Source organism: Cricetulus griseus, chromosome 3, assembly GCF_003668045.3.
Source record: "Cricetulus griseus strain 17A/GY chromosome 3, alternate assembly CriGri-PICRH-1.0, whole genome shotgun sequence".
In the NCBI taxonomy this organism is placed as follows: Eukaryota; Metazoa; Chordata; class Mammalia; order Rodentia; family Cricetidae; genus Cricetulus; species Cricetulus griseus.
The window spans coordinates 59089395-59112672 of record NC_048596.1 but is presented as its reverse complement, the minus strand read 5'-3'; the positions used below and the strand labels follow the sequence as shown (position 1 = coordinate 59112672).

The window sequence follows — 23278 nt, the reverse complement described above, 5'->3', positions numbered from 1 at the left end:
CTTACTTGGAAAACCTGGAGAGAGCTCACCAGACATCTGTCTGGTCTTTGGCCTAAGCCTGTCCTTTGCAGCATCCTTCTCTGTGGCCTGAGCAGGGGGTAGCAGAAGAGAGAGCACTTTTATGCCCCCCCCAACCCTTCAGGACAGTTTTGGAAATTGGCCCAGATAGCCTCCTCTCTCCCTCTTCTTTGGGCAAGACTGGTTCTCCTCCTGATCCACAGGGAGGCCCAATCCCTTCATAAAGATATCTTCATTTCAAGGTACCTGCTTCTATTTCCAGAAAGTACCTTACATCTAGAGACCAATGCTCTGGGGCCTGGAGTGGGCCTTAGCTGTTCTCTGCCTCCCTGGTTTTGCTTTCACTTCTAGATAGGATTTGATTTCTCTGCAGGGCTTGGTCCCAACCCCCTGCCACCATCCTGAGATGAGCTACCTTTCTGCAGAATCCTCTGTACTCGACACCCCATTTGCTCTTCAGAGCCAGGTAGGTTCAATCCATCTCCTGAGCACCCTGCCTGGACAGAGGTCTCCAGCATCTCTATGGCTCCTAGCTGTCTATCCTATGCATTGCTCCTGCCTGGTGACCCTCTGCAATGCCCCCTACCTATACATGCCCCCAGCTTCTCCCAGCCTTTGGAAGCAGATGCCCTCCTGGGAACTGACTTCCCGAATCACTCTCCAAGTCCTTCCAGTCCTGAGCAGAGACATGCTCTAACAAATCCACCCAGGACAGCACAGGTCACATAAGACCACTGACAACAGCCTCCTAGGACATCTTCAGGGATTTTTTCACAGTCTTTCAAGGAATGACAATGGAGCAAATGGGGAGCCTAGTCCAGCCCATTTTGCCTCTGACTTGCTGAGGGACATTGGACAAAACTGTTCCTCTCTCTGGGCCCAGGAGAGAAATTGGGCCCTATGGCGGTATGCAGCCTTAGAACTTCTAATGTGTGGCTTATTCAGAGGACATTCGCTGGGTGCCCTCTAAGTTTAAGGTTAGTGCCTGTCTATAGCACAATGTAGAATGGGGAGAATCACACACCTTCGTTATTATTATTGCCATTTGCTTGGGTTTTTTTCACATTTACTTATTATGTATATGACCATGCATCTGCATATTTGTGGGCATATCGATGCCACAACTTGCATGTGGAATTTAGAAGACAACCTATGGGAGTTGATTTTTTTTCCTTCCACCATGTGGGTCCCAGATATTGAACTGGGATCAATAGGTTTGACAGCAAGTGCCCTAACTTGTTGACCCATCTCCCTGACCCCTATTTGATTGCTTTTAAGACATAGATTTCATGTAGCTCAGACTGGCCTTGAACTCTAAACAATCCTCTTGCCTCAGCTGAGTGTTAGGATTACAGACTTGGGCCACCATGAATTGCAGGCATGAATAAGAGAGCCCGCAAAAGTCCTAATAGAAGGATATCAAATATTTATTTGGGGAATAGTCACACAATAAAGGTAGAGAGCCACCTCAGTCTTCTGCCCTGGGGGCACAGGAAACTGTGATCAGATCTCTGACTACGACACATAGCAGCTGAGACCACACATAGAAGGGACTGGTACCTCAAAAGCTATTGGTTGAATGAGTTCCCACAACAATTCCCCCTTTTTGTATAAATAAGACCTACAGAACACGGCATTTAAATGTTTCAGTAATTTAGAATTCTGTTGACATGAGTCACATCTGCTCCTGGCAGCACCAATTATGTCAGAGAGGATGATGGGCATCGAAAAAACTTGTTACAGAGTGTGCCTCCAGTGTAGCAGGGCTAGCCATTTGGGCAGGAAACTGCTCTTGCCTGAACTGCTTGACTATATGCTGTGTGAACTGGATGTGCAGGATCCACAGAAAAATGACTGCTGAACTTGCCAAGACAAGATGGGATGGTCCTTCAAGGGTTCCTGCTTCACAGAGGAATCTGCCAGACATTCTACAGAACACAGAAGAAAGCAACTGACAAACTTTGCTAGCACAAGGCAGAACAGATCTTCAAATTTCCTGCTTCATTAAAAGGTCTGCCAGATCCTATGGACCTGTGGGCTGAAGATGGATGCCCCAACGTTGCAGAGGAACTTTGGGTGACTGTCCAGGCAGCAAGACTGTCCAGGCAACTGTCAATTCTAGAGTTTTGGAAGTTGTTTACAATGCACTTCCTGTTTATGTAGCTAATATTATATCCTTCTGGGGTCTTTGATGGAATTGAGGACTTGATAGTTATAATTATAGTTTTCCTTAGTTATGACAAAAGATAAATTAGATATAAAACTTTAGACTCACAAAGATAGGATAGATGATAGAATATTTTCTTTAAATTTTTGCCAAATATAAATGGACTCATATTGTAACTATAATTCTTGCTTGATAACTGTTTTGTTACATATAATTTTACTATGTTAAAGTTAAAACCTTCCTTTTTATTTAGACAGAAAAGGGGAGATGTTGTGAGAGGGCTTCTGTATGCTGCAAATATGTGTTGCTTTTATTGGTGGATGAATAAAGCTGTTTCAGCCAATGGACAGGCAGAATTTGGCTAGGTGGGAAATCCAAACAAAAGGACAGAGAGAAGACAGAGTCAAGGAGACGCCATGTAGCTGCTGGGGATGCAAGATACCAGGGCATCACCAGTAAGCTCAGCCACATGGTGATACACAGATTCATAGAAATGAGTTAATATTTAAGAGAGAGTTAGCCAATAATAATCCTAAGCCATTGGCAGAAACAGCTTTATTCATCCACCAATAAAAACAACACATATTTGCAGCATACAGAAAGACCTCCCACATCAAGGCATGGCTGAACACATGCCTTTAATATAAGATGTAAGAACTCTGTTGTACCGGCTGTTGGTGGTGAACACCTTTAATCCCAGAGCGAGTGCCAGGATAGGCTCCAAAGCTACACAGAGAAACCCTGTCTCGAAAAACAAAACAAAATAAAACAAAAAAGAGCTCTGTCACAATAGAACATTATTTACCTATGCACACTTTCACCCTCCCTCTCTCTTTAAGCCATCCATTCACTTCTTATCCACTCAACCACCTGCCTATCTATTCATTCATTCATTCATTCATTCATTCATTCATCCATCCATCCATCCACCCACTCACCCACCCTTCCATCAATCCATCCACTGATCCTCCCTTCCACCCTTCTTATTCATCACCTATCCATTCTATTCCTTTATTCTCCCACCTTCCCATCTGTTCTACCCTTTGTCTGAGGCTAGTCTTGAGGTTATCTTGGCTATGTGTCATACCCTGTCTCCAAAGACACACATGCATGTGCACATACACAAATACACACACTCCCTCTGTCTGCCCTCTCTCTCTCTCTTTCTCTCTCTCTCTCTCTCTCTCTCTCTCTCTCTCTCTCTCTCTCTCTCTCATTGCCATTCTCACTACTATCAACAGCTCTTGGCTGACTTAGGCTGGGGAGAGAGGTGCAAGATGGGGTCAGGTCTTTAGGGGAAGCTGTGTATCTAGGTATGACAGTATAGGAATTGAACAGAGGGCCAGCTCAGCATAGTCCACTCTTGTGCAGTCCTTGGCCGAGATGACCTCTAGAAGTCTGGATGAGTTGGTAAATGGCACCTCCTTCACTCCCATGTGGAATCTTATACTGTCTCCAGGATCTGGAGGCCAGTGCTCCCAGCTGGCCTCCCAGAAGTGCGGTCACTCACCTTTTGCAATTGCAGGTGTTCATGTGCACTGAGGGTGGAAGGAGTGCCGGCCTGCTTGAGACAACCATCAGCTTTTTCCAGTCCTTGGTTTTATTGACTCCTAGGGGCTGCCAGGGATATAAATAGATGTTCTTGAGCTAAAAATAGCCTTGCTAGAGGCAGACTATGCTGCTGGCTTTCAGCTTCTTTGAGGGCTCTTGAGGATGCAGAATTCAAGATCTGCTGAAAGAGGGGCTAGCCACATCCTCTTCCCTCCTCTATATTCTGGCCTACACACACACACACACACACACACACACACACACACACACACACACACACACCCTTCTACTCACATGAGTGGCCAATGTCACTGTCTGCATGAAAACACAAAGGGTCTCTTGAACAGGATGGACAAATCTGGAGAATGGTGCATTAGCCAGGGGCAGGGATGAGAATTAAGATCCCCCAAGAAGTCCACTTAGGAATTCCCATAAGGCATCAAAGGTAGTCCACACACAGACTGTTAAGATGAGAACCAAATGTTGAAGTGACTCGGAAAAGGCACATCTGGAAGTCTGTTCTGTGGAATGGTACATGGATGCTCACAGCCACACGACTTGTAACAACACATGATAGGTAAACCTGGGCACTGGCTGGTCTGCACTGGTGTAGGGTAGTTTGTTCAGACAGAGGAGCCCTGTGTCTGGAGACAAGGATGGGCTCACACCAGGCACTCTAGTATGCTTTTGCTTAATTTTTTTTTTTTTTTGTTTTTTTGAGACAGGGTTTCTCTGTGTAGCTTTGGAGCCTATCCTGGCACTCGCTCTGTAGACCAGGCTGGCCTTGAACTCACAGAGATCCTCTTGCCTCTGCCTCCCGCGTGCTGGGATTAAAGGCGTGCGCCACCAACGCCCAGTGCTTGATTTTTTTTTTTTTTAACAAAACAAACTTTTTTTTTTTTTAAATTGAAGATGGCTGGGCAGTGGTGGCGCACGTCTTTAATTCCAACACTTGGGAGGCAGAGGCAGGCAGATCTCTGTGAATTCGAGGCCAGCCTGGTCTACAAAGCAAGTTCCAGGATAGGCTCCAAAGCTACACAGAGAAAGCATGTCTCGAAAAACAAAAGAACAAGCAAAAAAAAAAAAAAAAATGAAGACATCAGAAATTGTCCAATCAAAAGATCTGTGGTGGGGATGAGAGTTGGTAGATGTACCAGAGGGTCTCAAAAATATGGAATTCATCATGAATCTATGTATCACCCTTGCACAGGGCCATGCTGATCTTCTCCTCCACATTGTTTCAGTTTTAATATGTATGCTTCAGAAGTCATGAGCTTTTGGTGCTCATGTCACATACAAGAATTACTTGTAAACCCCGAGTCTGTTGGAAATACAGTGGCGAGGTATGTGTATGTGAAAAGACAAGCCTGGAGTACATGAGCTGTTTACAGGAGGATTGTGTTATGAGGAGGGTTGACAAGTGAACCTTGAGCTCTCATGTGTGCACATCTATGTGGTTTACATGTGCATGTGTGTAGAGGTCAGAGGTAAACCTCAGGTATCATTCCTCAGAAGCCATCCAACTTGTGTTCTGAGACACATACACGTTGGCCTGGGGCACCAAGTAGGCTAGGTTGGCTGGCCAGGAAGCATCAAGGTCCTTCTGTGTTTGCCTCCTGGCACTGAGATTACAAGTGCATGCCGCCATACCTGACTCTGGTGATCCAACTCAGGCACTCATGCTTGCCCAACAAATACCGTACTGACAGAAGCATCTCCCCAGCCTGCAAACTGATATTGAAAGTTACCTAGTTTTCAGTTATTTTAAGACTAGATTTTTTAAAAAAGTGGATATTTTACATCCTGGGAATGCATTCCAGGTTCTATCCCCCTCCTCTATTCCTGGCCTACCAAGAATAAATCTCAGACTCTTCTCTCTGCTCACTTAGCAAGTGAGCTTTGCAGGCACAACCTACCAGGCCCTTGTCTCAAGGAGCCCTCAGACTGTCCCCCAGTGCCCAACCTCACCCACAACCAGCCCTAAGAAAGAGGCAGCAGAGGCCTGGGGAAAACATCGTTCTCATGATTTATTACAACACATTGTTTCAAATACAAAAGGAGGGATGGGAAAGTGCGGCCTCGTGGGGCAAGGTCCCAAGGAGGAAGCTGGCATCCTGGTCCTCCGGGACCAGAAGCCTTGGGCAAGGGACCAGCCTCCTCTCCTATACTGGACTTTCCAGAAAACAACAGGAGGGGGCCAGGCGCATTCTGGGTCATTCCAGTGCCAGGCAGTGACCAGTAGGAGGAGTGAGAGAGTGAGAGGCTCAGAGAGGACCCTATACCCTCCACACCTGGGACAGTAGGTGAAAAGCCACCAGGGAAGGCCTGTGCTCCATCTCTCCCTACCCTGCACAGGAGCAGGCAGCTGGGACCTTCTCCTCCATCTTGTCTTCTCACTTTTGAGATGACCAAGGTCATGAGTGAGTGAGAACAGAGACAGACTGAGGTTAATGGGCCCCATGTGTCCAGGATAGATGCCATACCTCCACCAAGAGAGGTGAGGGACCAGACCCAAGGGGGATCTTTAGGGTCCAAATGGTGGCCACATACTACTGTCTCCTGGACAGCAGCTGGGTGGGGGCAAGGAAGGGGAAGCCAGTGCATCCTCCACACCCAGGGTCACCTTAGAAATCCAATGACAGACAGGAGGCAAATTTACATAATTAATAATAATAATAATAATAATTAACCAATAATAATAATAAATACTTAAACCTCTAATCCATAGATTGCAAATACAACAATAGCTTATTTTCTCAGGGATCAGGATGGGTGGGGTCAAGAGAACTGGAACAGGACTTTTGCTTAAGAAGGAGGATGACAGAAACACAGGGCAGTAGGTCAAAAGAAGAACAAACAGAAGGACACAGCAAGGGAGGTGGGGCAGAAAGGTGCTTCCTTAGGTCTTCTCCAGGACTCTGTCCTACCCCAGCTGCCTGGTACCAAGCCCCTGGCTTCTTTCTAAGAGGACAGTTCACTCCTAGACATCTGAGGGCAAGGAGCCCTATTCTTCCTAAAAACTTTGGGTCCCAAATGGTCCAAGAGGATATTCAGCAAGGATGGCTAGTACTTTTCTCCTGTCCTTGCTCCTAGATTGGCTCTGAGCCAAGTTCAAAAAAAAAAAAAAAAAAGCCACCTTGGGTGGAGGCTAGCATATCATCTTGAAAACACTGGGAAGTACCCTGGGAAGGGAGCACACAAAGGGACTCTCTTCTGAGAAGCCCCTGTGGGGATGGGGCAGTCACTGAGGACTTCCCCAGTATCTCTGTCCCTAGATGGGGTCTCTCTCTGCTTGGAGATGATAGTTCTCTCAAAGCTGAGGATTCCCACTTCCTGGAAGCCCAAGGGCTTGGTAGGTGCTTTACTCCATTTGTAAGGAGCCTTGATCCAGAGGCCACTCGACCTGGAGGTGCACCTGAATTCCAAGTCCTGCCAGGGGCAGGAAGAGCCCAGAATGAAAGCTTGGATCTACTCCCATTTATACTGGACTCAGAGCTCCCCTCTGACCAGCAGAGCTAGCCCCTGCCAGCCCTAGCTAGCCTAGCTCCCCCCACCAGCATTGGACACTTCCCCAGTCCATGCTGGGGAGTCTCTTGGGCTTCCCACGGGGCAACAGCACCTGCAAAGGAAAGAGAGAATCCTCCGAATGGCCTCCTGGGCCCCTTTGAGGAACTGGACCTCACTCTCGCAGGAGTGTGAGCTCTTTCGTCTACTCCATCCTTGCCTTGGGGGCTACCTCATCTGGCTTCCAGGAACCCACCTCCTTGTTCAAGTCTCCCTGAAAACTCTGGTCCATGGGGCCCAGTGCCCACCAACACCTGCCAAGGAACAGCCCTGGGGTGATGGACCAGCAGAGAGGGTACCCCTATGCCACTAAGACTTGAGGTGGGGTGGGGCTGCTGGTGGGGCCTTCTTCAGGGACACTAGGGTCTCCCTCTCCCCTACCTATGGCTTTGCTACAGAGCCCAGACATGAGAGACGGGAGAGGAGAGACCAGGAGAGGAAGGAAAGGAAAGGGCAAAGGATCTGCGGCTCAGTTTGTGGCAAATAAGGGTTTTTTTTTCCTCCCTCCCCTCCCCCCTTCTTATGTAAAAAGTGCAGGAAAGCTGGGCAGCTCTTTGCAAGGTCAGTAATATTTCCAGAGGGGAGGGGCGAAGAGGGGCCCGGGCCTGTCAACCCAGCTTGGGGTTGAAGGTGGCCTCATATTGCTTAGAAACCTGTTTCAGTTTAAATACCAGACAGTAAAAACAGAGCTTGAGGACCGCCCCGCACAGTTGCCAGATCACTATCTTAAATAAATAAAAAAATCGAAATATTTACTTCTTGATAAAAATGCAGTAAAACCATTTACCTTTCTGTGTGTTATATATAATATATATTATACCTGGCCTGGCTGGAGCGGGGGCTCAGGGACTCCTGAAGGGTCACGATACTTCGATGACCTCCACGCTACCCGAGAAGCTGGCTTGCTTGCCTAGAGCTGCCAGCTCCTCGCCACGCGCCCGCCCCTCCACCATGCCCTCTTCAAACTCCATCTGGCAGCTCCGCCTCTTGAACTGTGTATCTGAAGCAGGCTCCTCAGGCCAGCCGGTCCGCACGTCCCGGGGTTCAGCCCGCATCTCCCGCCTCCGCAGGTCGCTGCTGCTGCCACCTCCGGGTCCAGGTGCACCAGCACTCGCCCTGCCGAAGGCAGAGAACACGGCGCCCGGGCCCTGAGCGCCCTCGGGGCTGAAGCACCAGGGTCCATCCGGCGACGGTGTGCCGGGGGAGTCCAGTGGCGGCACCCAGCCTCCGGGGCCAGCCGGCTGGCCAGGGCCGGGCAATCCGGGTGCCGAAAGGGCCGAGAGGCCATGCCGCGGAGTCTGCCGAGCCGTGTCTCCAAAGTTCAGACCCAGGCCATGAGCCGGGGAGCGGGCCGGAGAATTGGCGGGGGGACGTCGCCGGCGTGGTCGTGGGCGCCCCTCTGGAGCGGAGTCCGGGCTGTCGGGGCTGGGAGAAGGCAGGCCCATCGTGCCCCCAGACGGGCTGTCCAGCTTGCAGAGCTTAGGGGCTTCACCAGGGTCAGGTGGGCCGGGAAAGTCAGGCCTCCTGCTGGGTGCATAAGCCGACTTGATGTCCAGGGAGAAGGAGCGCTTCAGGCGGTTGGTGTCCTGGAGGCGGTCGGAGGAGAGGTGCAGGCCACGTAAACCCTGCTGCAGTGCGCTGGTGGCTGGAGCTGTGCTGGGGATTAGAGCATCCCCTCCAGCACTTGGGCTGCCCTCCTTGGCTGCAGCGGCTGCTTCGCTCCCAGTGGCAGCGCTCTCTGAGGTAGATGGTGGCAGCCGGGGCAGTGGGATGCTTGCTGCCGGGCCCAGGAGGGGCTCAGGGGTCCCCAAGTGAGGTCCATCACTCTGCAGGGCAGCCAGCAGCTTCAGACTCCTCTCATACTCGAGCAACTGGCCCAGGAAGTTGAAGTTGGGCGAGATGGAGGGGCGCCGATCCTTCACAAACCTGGGCAAGCAAGAGAAACTCCTGTCAGAACAGGCTTGTGACCGATTTCCCCCTGTACCCAAGCTTTGTGTTGGGCTCCAGTTTTCCCTCCCTGCCAGGGCAATAGGCTGTACCGTTTAAGTGGGTGGAGAAAGGAAGGGAGGGCAATGCTGTTAGCCATTGGTTGAGGAGTTCCAGGTCCCCAGAGCCCGGGAGGGGAAGAGTACCTGTATGCGTCGTCAGAGGACATGCCCATGGTTTTCATGATGTAGGCGATGGCGATGGTGGCAGAGCGAGAGATGCCAGCCAGACAGTGAACAATGACTTGGCAGCTGGACAGCTTGGCTTTATCTGGGGACAGGTGGATGGTGGGGGACTAGGTGAGGGCTGAGATTGCACTATTCCTTCTACCCAAGGTAGGCTCCTACCCTCCCTCCCTCTGACAGACAGTGTGGGTGACTTCCCAGAGCTGGATGGCCCCAAACATGGTACTCCCTCTGCCTCTATCCAGTCTTCCTCTAGTCAGCCTCCCCCACACCATAGAGACAGACACATCCTCCCTTTCCCTCACCAATAAACTCAATGGACTTGTCCAGCCAGGGCAGCAGCTTTTCACAGTAGTTGTCATTGATGGGGATACGCATGAAACGGCTTTCACAGATGAAGTCCGGTTTAGGGCAGGAGTTGCTGGCATTGAGAACATAGCTTATTCCATTTTGGGTCATCAGATCCTAGAGGGATAGGAAGATGGGTCAGAATGGGGTAGCAGAGAAAAGCAAAACACCCCCTAGAGGAAGAGCTGAAAGTCTGTCTCTCTCATCCCCTCTGCAGAACAGGCCTCTAAAGTCTTCTGAGTCTCAGATTTTGTTCAGGGTCTTGCTATATGGAAAAGCCTGGCTCCATCTCAACCTTTGAGACCACTGGATGGGCACAGGAAGGATGGCTTCTGCAAGCCACACCTACAGCCTGTACTGGGCTCCCAGGAATTTTATGGTTGCCTGGGCGGTGCCTTCATCCTTTTCCCTCCTCACCATTTTTAAAACACGGGATTCTTTCAGAGCTGGCCAGTGGCCCAGTGACAGAAACAGTTTGGCATGCAGGCTTCCAGTGCCCCACCACAGAAGAGTTCAGGAGCCTGCTTTTCCACCTAGCCTCGCTGGGTTCCTCCCTGGGCCATACTGTGGTTCGGTGAGTTGGGGGCTCTGGTTCCTCCTGTGCTCCCACCTCATACTCATCTATCACCTGCTCTTCACTTCAGACTACCTTAGGACCTGATTCCAGGTTCCCCCTCTTTACACCATCAGCGGTGACACCCTGTGCACTCACCTTGTTTAAGACATCTTTCTGAGAGCCCAGGTAGAGGTGAGGCAGGATACGGGTCAGGCCCACACTGGGCACAGGCAGGCAGGGCTGAGAGAGGCTCATGGATGGTAGGGTAGCAGGTTTTCCCTCACAGAGGCCTGGGAAGCAGGAGGAGAAGGTGGCAAAGCCCCCTGTGGGAGGAGACACAGAAAGCTCTTAAGGAGGCTGCCCAGCCAGAGCAGGAGAGTTCCTCTGGGCTTAGCCACACCCTGTAGACCCCAAGCCCAGCCTGCTTCTGGCCCAGCACCTGGACTCTTGCTGGCAGGCTACTTGCTTTTCTCTGCAGCACTGGGGGTGGGGGGTGTGCTACTGCCCATTTAGAGCAGGCACCTACGCCCACATTCCTCCTCAGGCTAATTAGGGACTGGCTCAGGGTCACTGCTTTGATGCCCATAAATATGGGGTCAAGGTGGCCTGTCATCACAGCACATGGAAACCAGGCAGGGAATGGCTGAGACCTCATCAAGGGTCTCTTATTCCCCAGGTATGGCAAGGTAAGTCCTTTCGCAGCCCCAGTACATGACTGGCCTTCGGCCAGGCTGGCTCTTAGCCTCTCTCCATGCTGATGCAATCCCTCCCTGACTCCAGTTGGCTGGAAGCCACAGGCCTGTGCTCTAGTGCCAGGCCTAGGAGGAAAGGGCTTCTGAGGTGGGGCCTCTTTGGGCATGACATCACCCACTGGAATTGCCACAGCCCACAGGGCATTTGTGGTTCAGTCATGGCTCCAGTCTACCCAACAGGAGATGACAGAGAAGCAGGGAAGCCTGCACACAGGGTACAAACAGCCTGCTCCCTGTGGCCACTGTCTAGATACATCTAAGATCCAGACTTTTGGCTGGGGAAGAAACCCTTCACCAGTTTGAGATACCCAAGCTGGCTCCTCTGGTACGTCTGACTCAGTGACCACAGGCAAGGCACGCCTCTGGCCTCAGTTTCCTTATTTGCCTGCCACACAGCATTGTTGACAGACTCAAGAAAGAAAAAAAAAACAATTATAAAGGTGTGAAAATAGAGCTAGCCACATCTAGCCTGGCTGGGGTTCATCCAGAAACCAGCTCTCAGCATGGTGAGGTGAGCTCAGCAGAATGGACTTCCTATGCTCCACAATGACAAGCTCTGTCAAGCAAGTGGGCTCGGTTTCTAGTCTCAATCATACCATCCAGAGCACAGAACACCTGGCCTAAGACCCAATGTGCCCCATGGGAGGAAGTGAGGATAGGGTTCTGGGCACAGGTGTACACACACACACACACACACACACACACACACACACACACACACAGCACAGCACAGAGAGCTTTTTCCCAGCCTGAAAAGCAGGTGCCAGGGACCTGGAAAGCTTCCACCTTTGCCTTCACACTGCCCCAGCTCACAGACAGTATGCACAACCCCTCAACCAGTATATCTGTTGTGGCTGCTACCTACTACCTCAGTGAAATCTTATCTTTGGTGGCCTTAGAGGAGAAGCAGTCCCTTCCTCAGGAAGGCTAGACAGGGAGGAACAGGTAGTTGTGGTGGTACCAGTAATGCTGCGGCTTACATTGAGGCACTCCAAGGGGAGGCTGAGTTGGGCATTGTGGGGTCTGTAACCTCTCAGGCCTCAACCCTAGAGGGATGGTGCTTCTGCATAGCCTCTTCCATAGATTACAGCCCCTTTTGTCTTCTTGTTACTCTGCCAGAAGCTTGGGTCTCAGTCTTTCCTCCACAGCCTGCCCAAGGGAGGTCATGCATTGTACCAGAGACCCATGCCCACCCTACCCACAGGAGGGAGGTTCAAATGCTTCCAAAAGTATAGCCACCCCAGACTTCTCAGCAGCTTAGAAAGCTCCCAGGCTAAGCTGAGGCCCTTGAGCACCCTTCCAGATCACTCCTATGGACTCCATCCTTCCAAGGCCTGAGGCTATAGGAATTTGGGGGGCTATTCCAGGCTAGGTGGGTGGATGGAAATGGAGGTTGAGTGAGTGTACCTCAGCTATTTGCAAGTCTCTGGGAGGTCTAGAAAATGCTCTGGCCATCCCTGAATCTCATTCTCCTATAGAACATTCCCGTCTACTGCTCCTACCACCTGTACTTGGGAGACCACAATTAGTACCCTTATCAAGCTTAATGTTTACAAGGAGACACATACAGAAACATGCATTTATTTGTCAGTGGACTTGGCACAGCCCAGGCTACTGATGGTCAGGCTTTCTCTGCTCTTATTATAGCCAGCTACCCACCAGGGTGTGGGGAATGTCAGCATTTCCAGGCTGCAGACATAGCTGTGACATCACTGGCTCACATCCCACAGTGATAGTACAACTATAGGTTGCACCAGCTCCTGGCTAAGGGTCTGCCTGCTGTATAAAAGGGTAAAGCCCCTTCCTTCCTCCCCCTTTCTCTAAAAATGCATACTGTGATGGTTAATGTTAACTGTCAACTTGACAGAATCTAGACTCACTTAGGATAGGCTTCTCTGGCAAGCCTGTGGAAAATTATCTTGATTATGTTAATTGATGTGAACATAACTATTCCCTGGGTAGGGGACCCAGGATGGTACAAAATGCAGAAAGTGAGTTGAGCAGCAGTCTACCCACATTTACTGTTCCGTTCCTGATTGTAGATGTGATGTGATCAGCTACTTCAGGCTCCTGCAATCTTAATTTCTCCACCATGATGGCTACACCCTTATCTGTGAGCCAGATAAACCCTTCCTCTCTGAAGGTACCTTTGACTAGGTATTTTATCACAGCAGAGGAAAGGAACTAAAGCATACTGACATCTAGGTTAAAGCTCTTTCTTAATAAACTCTAACTTTACTTAAGGAAAAAGGGGACTAAGTTCATTACCCTCTGTGGTGGTTTGAATGAAAATGGCCCACATAGGCTCCTAGGAGTGGCACTGTTAGGAGGTGTGTCCTTGTTGGAGGAAGTGTGTCACTGGGGGTGGGCTTTGAGGTTTTAAATGCTCAAGGCAGGCTCAGAGTCTCACTCTTCCTCCTGCCTGCAGATCCAGATGTAGAACTCTCTGTTATTTCTCCAGCACCATGTCTGCCTGCGTGCTGTCATGCTTCCTGCCATGATGATAATGGACTAAACCTCTGAATTGTAAACCAGTCCCAATTAAATAATTTCCTTTATAAGAGTTGCTGTGGTCATGGTGTGTCTTCATTTGAATAGAAATCCTAACTAGCCAGGTAGCCTTTACTCCCAGCATATAGGAGGCAGAGGCAGACAGATCTCTGTGAATTTAAGGCCAGCCTAATCTACACAGAGAGAGTTCCAGGACATCCAGGGCTACCCAGAGAAACCTGTCTCAAAAACCAAACAAATAACAAAAAAGAAACCCTAAGGCATCCTCCCCCCACCCCAGATAACACCACTGGGGGCACTGCTTGAGTTCCCAGTCCCCTCTCCAGAGTCCCTTCACTAGCCATACCCATCTCCCCGAGCTTTCGGTGAGTACGAGTCAGAAGGTGATATTTAAAGGCCTGGCCTCTGTTGTATTTGGCCAGGAGGCCAAAGAACTATGTGTGTGCTATGAAATCACCTCTAGCCCCTGCTCAGTAGTCTATTTCTGATTCTATACTAGCTCAGCAGGGACTGTGCCAATGTGCTGTCACTTTGAGCCTGTCTCACACTGCATTGATCAGGAGAACTCCCTGGCTCAATATCTGGATGAATGGGACAAGGACTCAAACTTGGCAAGACAGACATCTCAAACTGGAGGGAGCTGGGTAGAGCACACCCAGGTCCAGGTGAAACCTTTAGGAAGATCCCAGCCCAGGACTACCCCCAGCCTCCAATATTGTCCTTGCCCCTTGCCCTTTGCCCAAGAGACAGGCCCTGCCAAGTTTTGAGCTGTCCTGCTGGGGCCAGGAAGGGCGCTGCTATGGAACCCTTTTTATTTTCAAAAGAACTTCATGCTTCCAGTCATGACTAGGGTGGTGAGTTGGGGTCCTGGAGGTGTTCCTGTAGGCCTAGTGGGCTTGTAAGAAGGCTCAAACTCCTCTTCTTCCCAAACTAAGCCCAGGCGGCTGGAGCTATGGTACAACTATGTGGCTTCTGGTTCCAAGAATTCTCACACGCACAATAAATCATGAGTCCTACCCAGACAGGCTGAACATCTGTACAGATACTCAGGGCACATAGACACACAGATATCCTTGGACTATACTGGCCTAGAGCATGGTGGGACATAACTCATATCCAAATAGACACTCATTCTACCCATGATGGTGAGCCTCAGGTTGGGTTCATCTACCCAGACGTCTGGCTAAAGCAGTCTGAGCTCTTTCAGTCTCCCTCTCTGTGTTGGGCTACATGTCATGGTACTCATGGGATTCTGGTGCCACTGAACTAGGCTGGCCATTCACTCACTTACTTCACTCCATATGCAGTGGGTGTAGAGGACACTCCATCAGCTCTGTGCTATGCAGAGGCTTTCAGCATGGGTAGAGGGCATCAGCAAAGAGCCCAGATTCCAGCCGGCCAGAGTAGGCATCCTGGAACAAGCCCACTCTAGCAGCTATTTAGGAATCTAGGCTGCCTCCCAGGGAGGCAGATTCTACAAAAGCCCTTTCAGCTGTGGCCTGAGGGTGAGTGTGCCTAGCACATGGTTGAGAGTGGGAGTATTCGACATTAGTCAGCGGGTGTGTGTGACTCTGAGTAGGGACTGGAGGCCAGCTGGCCAGACTGCTTTTGGAGCACAGGTATCCCAGAGTGATACTCTGCTGGTCCCTCAAGTAGCAGCCACAATGGAGTAGGCAACCTGTGGCCAGCTGGCACCTTCTGTGAGTAAGGTCCCTGCTGTGTGACCAGTTCTGGGATAGGCCGACTTTTTCAGGAGGTAAAACCTCCACTCCCTCTCCTTGAGACAGGGACAGATTGTGGCCTGGGTCCTTGGCTCCCTCTCTACCAAAAAAACGTGGCTTTGGGAAGTTCCTGCTTGTCTACCTCTTCTGCTGTTTTGAAAAATCCAGAGATGCTAGGATCCCCCTCCTGTCCCTGCAGTTCTATTTCTCCTCTGACACTCCTAGTCCTAGCCAAGTGCATGGGCAGGGGTGTTTGGAAGAGAAGGTATCCCATAGCCCTGGCCCATCCCTGGAGTTCACCTGTGAGGATGGCCACGCTGTCGAAGCAGCCGTCCAGCTTGCTGAGCAGGATGGACAGGAAGCTGTCTGCTGCCAGCACGCTGGCATCCCGAGTGCTCTGGTCATACACTACCACATCCTGTGGTTCTGTGGCATCCACCTGGGGGGCCATAAGGGCAGAAGTTAGGACATTTGGAAAAATCAAGGTGCCAGAGGACAGGAGGCAGGAGGCTGCTGTCATCCTCCCCTGCACTCCCTTGGATGGGAAGAAAAAAGAACAAGAAGAAAAAAAAAACATGGCTCCACTAACAGGCTTTGTACCAGGCAAGGACTGGGGTGGGATGGGATGGGGATGGCTTCAGTTCTAGGTAGCCACGCCCCTCATAGGTAAAACTACCAGAACCAGAAGTGTTAAAGAGCACAGGTGGGTATAATGGGGCCCCAAGAGCACATACACATAGCCTGAGCTGGCTCCTAAGCTTCTGGAAGGCTAGTACCTCTCTTTTCTTATTTGTCACCCCCTCTCCCAGCCCTGATGGAAAAATGGATGCTACAAGAGGACCCTCCCCTACCTAAACACCCCCAGGTCAGGAGGAAGAAAGAAGCTGGAAGCTGGGGTTCCTCCTGCCTTTCTCCCCACTGTGGTGGCCTTAGGGCCAGATGTTGAGGGGCTTTTGCTCAGACAGGCTGATGTCCCTGCCTCCCAAGCACACTCAGCCTTTAAGCCAGCTGAGCTGTCAACCCCAGGCTGGATGATGTCATCAGCAGCCAATAGAATTGCACTCTGGCTGGAGTCCTCGCTGGGGGTGATTAATCACTGGATTCCCTTCATTGGCACCACAGGGAGCTGGTTCTGGCCTTGGAATGGGGGACTCCCGACAAGCGGCATCCCACCTGGGTTCTCTCACATCATAGCTTGGAGTCAGACAGTTTGGAGACTGAACCCCTCCTAAAGCCTCTGTCTGGTTCTGTTGGCATGCTCCTCTAACCCAAAGGAGGGGGGAGAAGTTGGTAGCTGGTGCTATCCCAGGCCATACATGCTCCTGGATAGGCTAGGCCCTCCCCCGCTGTTTCACTGGATAGTACTGGGGAGAAATCTGTCCCTTCCTGCCTGGAAGGATTGTCCTTCTTGGGGGCCACAGAGAGCATTCTGGGCTACTGAAGACTCTGGGAGGTGGGAGGAGGAAAGGGGAGGCTAGTGAAATGGTCTGCCTAGTATAATCCCTTTTCTCACCCCCCTCCTGGCCTCACTACAGTCAGAGTGGCCAGACCCAGCTGTCCTTGTCCTCAGAATTCACCAGCCTGCTGCATCTACCCTGTTCTACCCTCTATGCAACCCCAGTTCCCTTACCCATTCAGCATTCCTTGTAGATGGAAAGACAAAGGGGCTCCCTGCCAGTTCTAGAGGAAGGTCTCACTAGAGGGGACTGCTCTACAGCACCTCCAGCTGTGACCCCAAGGAACCCAATTTGGAATTAGGGGACAAAGAAGGGGAAGTGACTGATTAGAGGATTCTTGGGCACCAGGCCTAGGAACTCCAGTCTTTCTCAGAGGTGACATGTGCATGCTTGCCCAGGAATGGTCAGCACCAGGGATGGATGTATGCAAGGGTGGGACACAGGTACCTGGCTGCGTGTAGCTGGCTGGATGAGCTCAGCAATGGTCACTTTCCCCTGCTGAAGGCGCCTCTTCACCAGTTTGGAACAGCAGATATTCACAGAGCTCAGCACATGGCAGCTGTTGTATTCCACGAAGGATCGACTGTCAATGACCAAAGGTCCCCCAGGCCCGCCACGCAGCAGGCTGGCCAGTTTCTTGGCATCCATCACCTTCCTCGGGAGCCGATCCCCAGCCATGGTGGGGTGGTAGGCAGTGGGGACAGTGACCCCTGAAGTGAGGAGGGTGTGGCCTTGCAGCGTTCTGGGTACCCTAGTGCATGGCGCCAGACCTGAGGGAAAGGCGAATGGTCAGAAGTTGGTGGGATCTGGGTAGCTACAGCTGACTTCCAGGCAGGCACTATGTTTGACAGCTGGCATGTCCTTTGGGCCCTTCCTCCTGGATGGATGAATCAACACCTTACCCAGTAGGGTGAGTACACAGAAGAGACCCTGACCACCCCCTACTCTGCCTGGGTTCTGGTATAAGGCAAAGGACAAATGAGGACCCCAAAGGAGAATTCTTATTATGGGCTCTAGGGTGCAGCTATACTTGCAGTTTCTAGAAACTCTGTCTTAATGGTCTCTGCATTTTCCTTTCCTCAGGACCCTAGGGTACAAAGTTAGTCTCTGCTCTTTTCCCAGCTAGGCACTCTCACACCTACCTCCCTTTCTTGACACAGTGCTGCATAGCTAATTCCTAGACTCCATCTCCAGGAAAGGTTCTCTAAGCCCATAATCTGGATGCTGGTAGATACAAGGGCAGGACCACCCCACCCCTACCCCACTCATGGATTCCCAGAAGCTGAAGGCCAGGTGCCAGGGAGCTCCTGTTCTACTGCTACTGTTGTATGCTTCAGGCTGAGGTTGGTGCACTCTACCTATTGTACAAATGGATGGGGGTTGTCAGTTCTAGGATGAAGGTTGAGGTACTTAGGATGCTTAGAACTGCTGGACCTTCAGCATGGCCCCAGAAGTTCTTGGGCTGAAGAATGTGTGGAGGAACTGGAGATAGATGGCATCAAGGGACCTAGAAGCCCTGTCAAGCAGGCTTGACAACACTGCAGCTCCCAGGACACCTGCAGTGTTGCCTTAAAATGGGAAAGTTGAAGCTTGAGGCAGTGGGAGGTGAAATAGTAGCCCCTCCTCCCCTCATCTAACCTCACAAATGTAGTGGGACAGGAAGGAACTTGGCTCTTTAGACACTCCCTTGAGCCCTTGCCTGGCTTGGCCTATTCCCACTCCTCCATGGCAGTCAAGGATCCTGGGGTGAAGTGTCTTCTGGCTTTCCTGGGGCAGCCTACAAGGAGCCACCAGTGATGCTGGTGTAAGGGTACAATTTCCAGGACCTGAGCAGTGCACAGTCAGTGGGGACTTTGGGGTGCTAATCCCTGATATCTACATATATCCTAGGCCTCTCTGCAAGTCCTTCACTGGGGAGCCAGGCCTGGAACAGTCACACCAAGGAAGCTCAACAGAAAATAGACCTACTTATTATGCAAGGGGTTGTCTGTCTGATGAAAGCATTGTTTGGGGACATTTCCCTGAGTTCTAACCAGGATCTTGCATGAGTGAATAACAGGCTAATGCTTAGGACCTGGGTCAGAGGAAGGAGCAGGCCCTCCCACTAGCAGGACTGGACAGTGGGACTAAAAAGATCCAGGTCTTTGAGGACCATAGTGCAGGATGCTGGGGTACAAAGGGCCTTTGCTAGTAGTCCCTTGGTCCTGCCACCCCACAGTTTCCACCTCCTCCCAACTGAGTGGAATGAGCTAACTGCATCAAGAGAAGCAGAGAGCGACTAGTCCAGAGAGTTAGAAGGCGCAGCCCCACCCTCTCTGCAGCAGCCCTTGAACCACCCTGAAGGAAGCTGTGCTGGGGATGCCCCCTCTGAAGATCCTCATCACAGCACCACCAAGGGGCTATGGCTGGGGATGGCAGGGAAGGGAAGCCTGAGAGCCAGAGGGAAAGGCAGGTTGGTTGCAGGTGGGATGGGGGCAGCTTTGTTCAGGCCTGTTACCTGTCCCTTCCTCTACCTCCTAGGAAACCCTGAGAACTGGAGCTGGGCCCTATTAACCATTACAGTATTGTTATTTGCAGCAGAGGGGGACTCATTAGCAAGTTAGCACCTCCGATGTTGCCATGGCAACAGCAGAGGTGCCAGGCAACGGCTGCTCCTACTGCAGCAGCCACTAAGCAGGCTGCACTGCAGAACAGGCAGGTCTTCCTCCTCTATGCTCCCACTCCTCCATGGCAGGTGCCCAGTAGCTCTGACCTATTGCTCAAAGACAGCAATGAGGCCCCTTATTCCAACCCTGTCCTACTTGGCTCTAATTCCCAGGACCCAGTCCCACTCTGCAGCTCACTGGCTCCTCATTCCTCTGAGGCCATCAGTACACTGCACTGCAAAGATTTGGATGAGCCCCCTCACACAGGAAACCCTATGCTTTGCTGGTCTTCAGTAGCACATCCTGACAGCACCTCTTTGTACACTCACCCCTGGCTTCCTCAGTGCTGGGCATCAGGCCTAGAATTCATTGGGGCTAGAAATAGAGATGTAGGGTCAATTCTGAGAGGGTCAGCAGGGCACAGATAGACCATGCAAAATCTGAGCAAAGCATATGTTCTCAAGTACTCCCAGAGAAAACAGCTATCAGCCTGTTCTTCCAGAGCCTTGAATGGGGTTAGGGGTGGTCAAGACCCTCTGTGCAAAGTCTGGAGACCTTCATCAAAGGATTTTGAGCCAGAAGGCAAGCATTCCTAAGTCCAAAGTCAGGAGGAGGCCTATCCCAGGCTCAACCAATGGCCACGCCCCTCAGAGAGGTCCCAGACAGGCCCCCCTCGCCGCCCCCCCCCATTGCTGGAGGCCAGGTCCACAGCTCAACCTTTGTGAAACTGTTCCCTGAACACAGGAACACACCCCTTTGCACATTGACAGATGCATGCCTTGCTGACAATCCAGCTTGTCCCTGAGTGCAATTATACATGTGCCAATGTGTCCATCTGCACATACATACGGCGCTACAGTCTCCTGGAGTATATGACTGAAGTATACAGTTGTACACACAACCTTGTCTTCTGTACACCAAAGCTCCTGGTGCCCATATACCAAGTGCCAGCCCATTATCATTATCTTTCACACCGGGGTTCCCACACAGCATGTTCAGGTCCCTAAGTCCTTATGTGACCAACAAAAGCCCAAGTCCTGGGAGGCAACCTCACCAAGCTAATTGTTGCTCAGTGCCTAGTAATAAGGAATTCCCTACTTCCAGAGACGGCTTCCAGGACCACTAGCCACTGTAAGACTGGGTCCCTCTCATAGTGGTCTAGCCTGATCATCCTTGCCCACAGTCAGGCAGGCTCTCAGCAAAGAGCCAGCAATAAGAGGCCCAAGATACTGAAATGCCAGCTCACTGTCACACAGAGCACTTCTGGAGATTGACAAAGACCATCTCCTAGGGTGTTCAAATGCTCCTGCATGGCAGTTGAGCCCGTGGCTTCTCTGGGCAGGCTCCCCTGCACCCTTGCCCCTGGGAGAGAGGAGAGAAACGTGGCACACGGCCAGGTCAAGAAGAGACAGTGGAGACTTGAGAGAGCTGTGGTCCTGAGAGGTCCAGTCAGAGGTTCTTTGGCTCCTATGGTTCTTAGGACCACAGCATAACTATCTCTTCTGCCTCTGGACTCAGGGACTCAGCCTCTGTCCCTGCTTTTTCTGTGAGCTGCATATCTAAGTCACTCCAAATCCACAGATATACCCCCACTGAACACCTGTCCAGTTGAAACTTATGGGCTGGGACATCAGTATCAGTCCAAGAAGAGAGATGCTGGCAGGAGTCCTAGACACACTGACTTGAAGCATCTTTCTGCATCTGTATCCAGTGCTAAGTCCCCAGAGGCAGCCTCAAGTCTCCCCAAGGGCACAGGGCAAGGGGGAAAGAGAACCTGCCCAGCAACCCTCGAGATCCCTAAGCTGACTGCAGCAGTCAGACATAACGATGAACCTACAGCTCCTGGTCACATGATCTGCTCATCTGTAGCAGGTGCTTGTTAACCAAGGAGTGGATGCACGGGGACTCTGACCTCTCTGAGCAGAGCCTGGCACTGTAGGCTACACTCACCTATCCAGCTACCCCCGAAGGGAGGGGGCAAGCAAGTGTGAGGGTGGGTTTTCAGGTCACTGGATTTCCATTCTGAACCCATTCATACAGTGAAAGAAGCTGTGCCCGTGGCCTGAAGCACACCCACCCCCACCCCAAGCTGCACAACAGAGCATTGCAGATGCCACACTGGTCCCCCACCCCCATCACTGCATCATCAGGGCCCCCATCTCTGTTGCAGACGCAGCACAACCTGTCAACAACGAGTCAAAGGCAAATTTACCAAAGAGGTCTGGAATCTGGGCCTGTCTTTATCCCTCCCTCTACCTGCAAGGTTTGGCCCACAGGTACCCGCGGTGGCTGACTGACCGCTCCTTCCCAAGGTGGGCAGATAGGCTAGGGAGACAAGCTGCAGGAGGCGGCTGTGGCCGGCCCCTCCCCCAGCATCGCGCCTGATGCCTCTGCATCGGGTAAGGATGTTCTTTATCCGCAGAGGCCAGTGGAGCACCCTGAAGTGGGGGTGGCCAGACAGCATCAGAGAGCAGGAGAGCGGGGGTCCTAGGGCCTCCCCTCCGGACAAGGAGCCTACCACAGGCCGGAGCCGACCTTCTGGAGTCGGAGGTTTAGCATCTCGCCGCCGGCTGCAGCCGCGGACGACCTTCTCCAATTCTGACCTCCAGCGGGGGCGCCTTGCAGGGAGTCTCACCAATCTGTGCTGGATCTCAGCCCTCCCCCACGAATCTCTAGGGCTCTAATGTGTGTCCCTCCAGATAAGAAGGAATGCGCAGAGAAAGACCGCTCAGTGCGCCCACGGATTCTCAGCGCACGCCGGCCGCGGGCAGAGCCATCTACCCATTCCTTGGCTCTTCAAAGAGCCTCCTTCAGGGCGCACGCCCGCTGAAACCTCCCGCATGCCCCGGGCCCACACCCGGCTCAGAACCGGACCGGTGCCCGCGCCCGGCTCACCTGGCTCTCGCTTGCCGTGGGGGTGCCCCCGACGTCGGTGCCGCGCTCAGGGCACCCGATCTGTCACACCGCCCATGGGCCCGTCGGGGGCCCGCGCAGCCGGGGCAAGGGCCGGAGAGGCGCGCGGGGCGCGTCGCCGCCGCCGCCGTCGTCGTCGCCGCCACCGCGGGGAGCGCTCACTCGGGACGGAGCGCGCGCACTGCGGTCGGGCACGCGCGCTCACGGCGCGCATCCCAGCCCGCGCTCGGCGGCGCGGCTGCCTCCGGCCCGGCTCAGAGTCCGGCGTCCGGCGTCCGGGTGGGGCGGGGGTCCGCGGAGCCGGCTCGGCCACCGCGGGAACCGCGAGTGACAGGCCCGGGGCGGAGGGCGGGGCTGCCGGCGGGGATGAGGTCATGCCGAGCGAAAAAGCCCCTGACGTCACCTGCAGCCAATCAGAATGGGCCGCTCGGGGGCAGGTGACGTCAGCGGAGCGGGCGCTGGGTGCGGAGCCCTGGCGGCAGCCGTGGGTCTTTCTGCCACCGCCCTCGGTCCCCCACACCCGGCGATCTTCGGGCACCGGTTCTTAAAGGGGCCACGCATGCCGCGACTCCCCACCTCCAGGAAGCCTTCCTAGCCAAGGGGTCCTGGTGACCCCAAGAGCCCTTAGCCTCGCGGCACTCTGACCCGAGCCTACTGCCCCTGTGTGCGAGGGTCTTCCCTTCCCGGTCCGCTTGGACTGGAGCTGTCGTCGGTTTCTCTCCTTCCCCTAGCCTTTGTTCACGCGGGGACGCCCTCCAAAAATGCGCCTCCTTAGCCCCGGTGCGGCCCGGGCACGCGCTCACGGAGAGCCGCATCCGCAAAGCGCCTTACCTGCGGTGTCCACGTTTGTCCTCTCCACGACCCCTGGAGGTGGGAGCCCAGCTCTCCACCTTGCGAGAGAAGC

General features: G+C 52.5%; 1 protein-coding gene and 1 non-coding gene across 2 annotated transcripts; both read right to left on the bottom strand.

Moving 5' to 3' along the window:
- Nucleotides 1-4901: 4901 nt before the first annotated feature.
- On the bottom strand, nucleotides 4902-5007 carry LOC113834982. The gene has a single exon (XR_003484047.1). It is a non-coding gene; the product is annotated as a U6 spliceosomal RNA (small nuclear RNA).
- A 732-nt stretch (nucleotides 5008-5739) lies between these two features.
- Dusp8 (dual specificity phosphatase 8) lies at nucleotides 5740-22698 on the bottom strand. Its single transcript, XM_027408901.2, has 7 exons — nucleotides 22357-22698; nucleotides 17264-17586; nucleotides 15660-15798; nucleotides 10532-10698; nucleotides 9777-9936; nucleotides 9433-9556; nucleotides 5740-9226 (listed from the first exon to the last, which is right to left on the bottom strand). The coding sequence occupies exons 2-7, from the start codon at nucleotides 17492-17494 to the stop codon at nucleotides 8161-8163; spliced, it is 1887 nt and encodes a 628-aa protein (XP_027264702.1). The 5' UTR covers nucleotides 17495-17586; nucleotides 22357-22698; the 3' UTR covers nucleotides 5740-8160.
- Nucleotides 22699-23278: the final 580 nt, after the last annotated feature.

Coding starts and splice junctions, on each gene's coding strand:
- Dusp8 (XM_027408901.2), bottom strand. CDS start 17,494: ATGGCTGGGGATCGGCTCCCGAGGAAGGTGATGGATGCCAAGAAACTG. Junction 15,799..17,263: donor AGCCAGCTACACGCAGCCAG/GTACCTGTGTCC, acceptor ATGGCCCCCCAG/GTGGATGCCACAGAACCACA. Junction 9,227..9,432: donor TCCTCTGACGACGCATACAG/GTACTCTTCCCC, acceptor TTGCTTGCCCAG/GTTTGTGAAGGATCGGCGCC.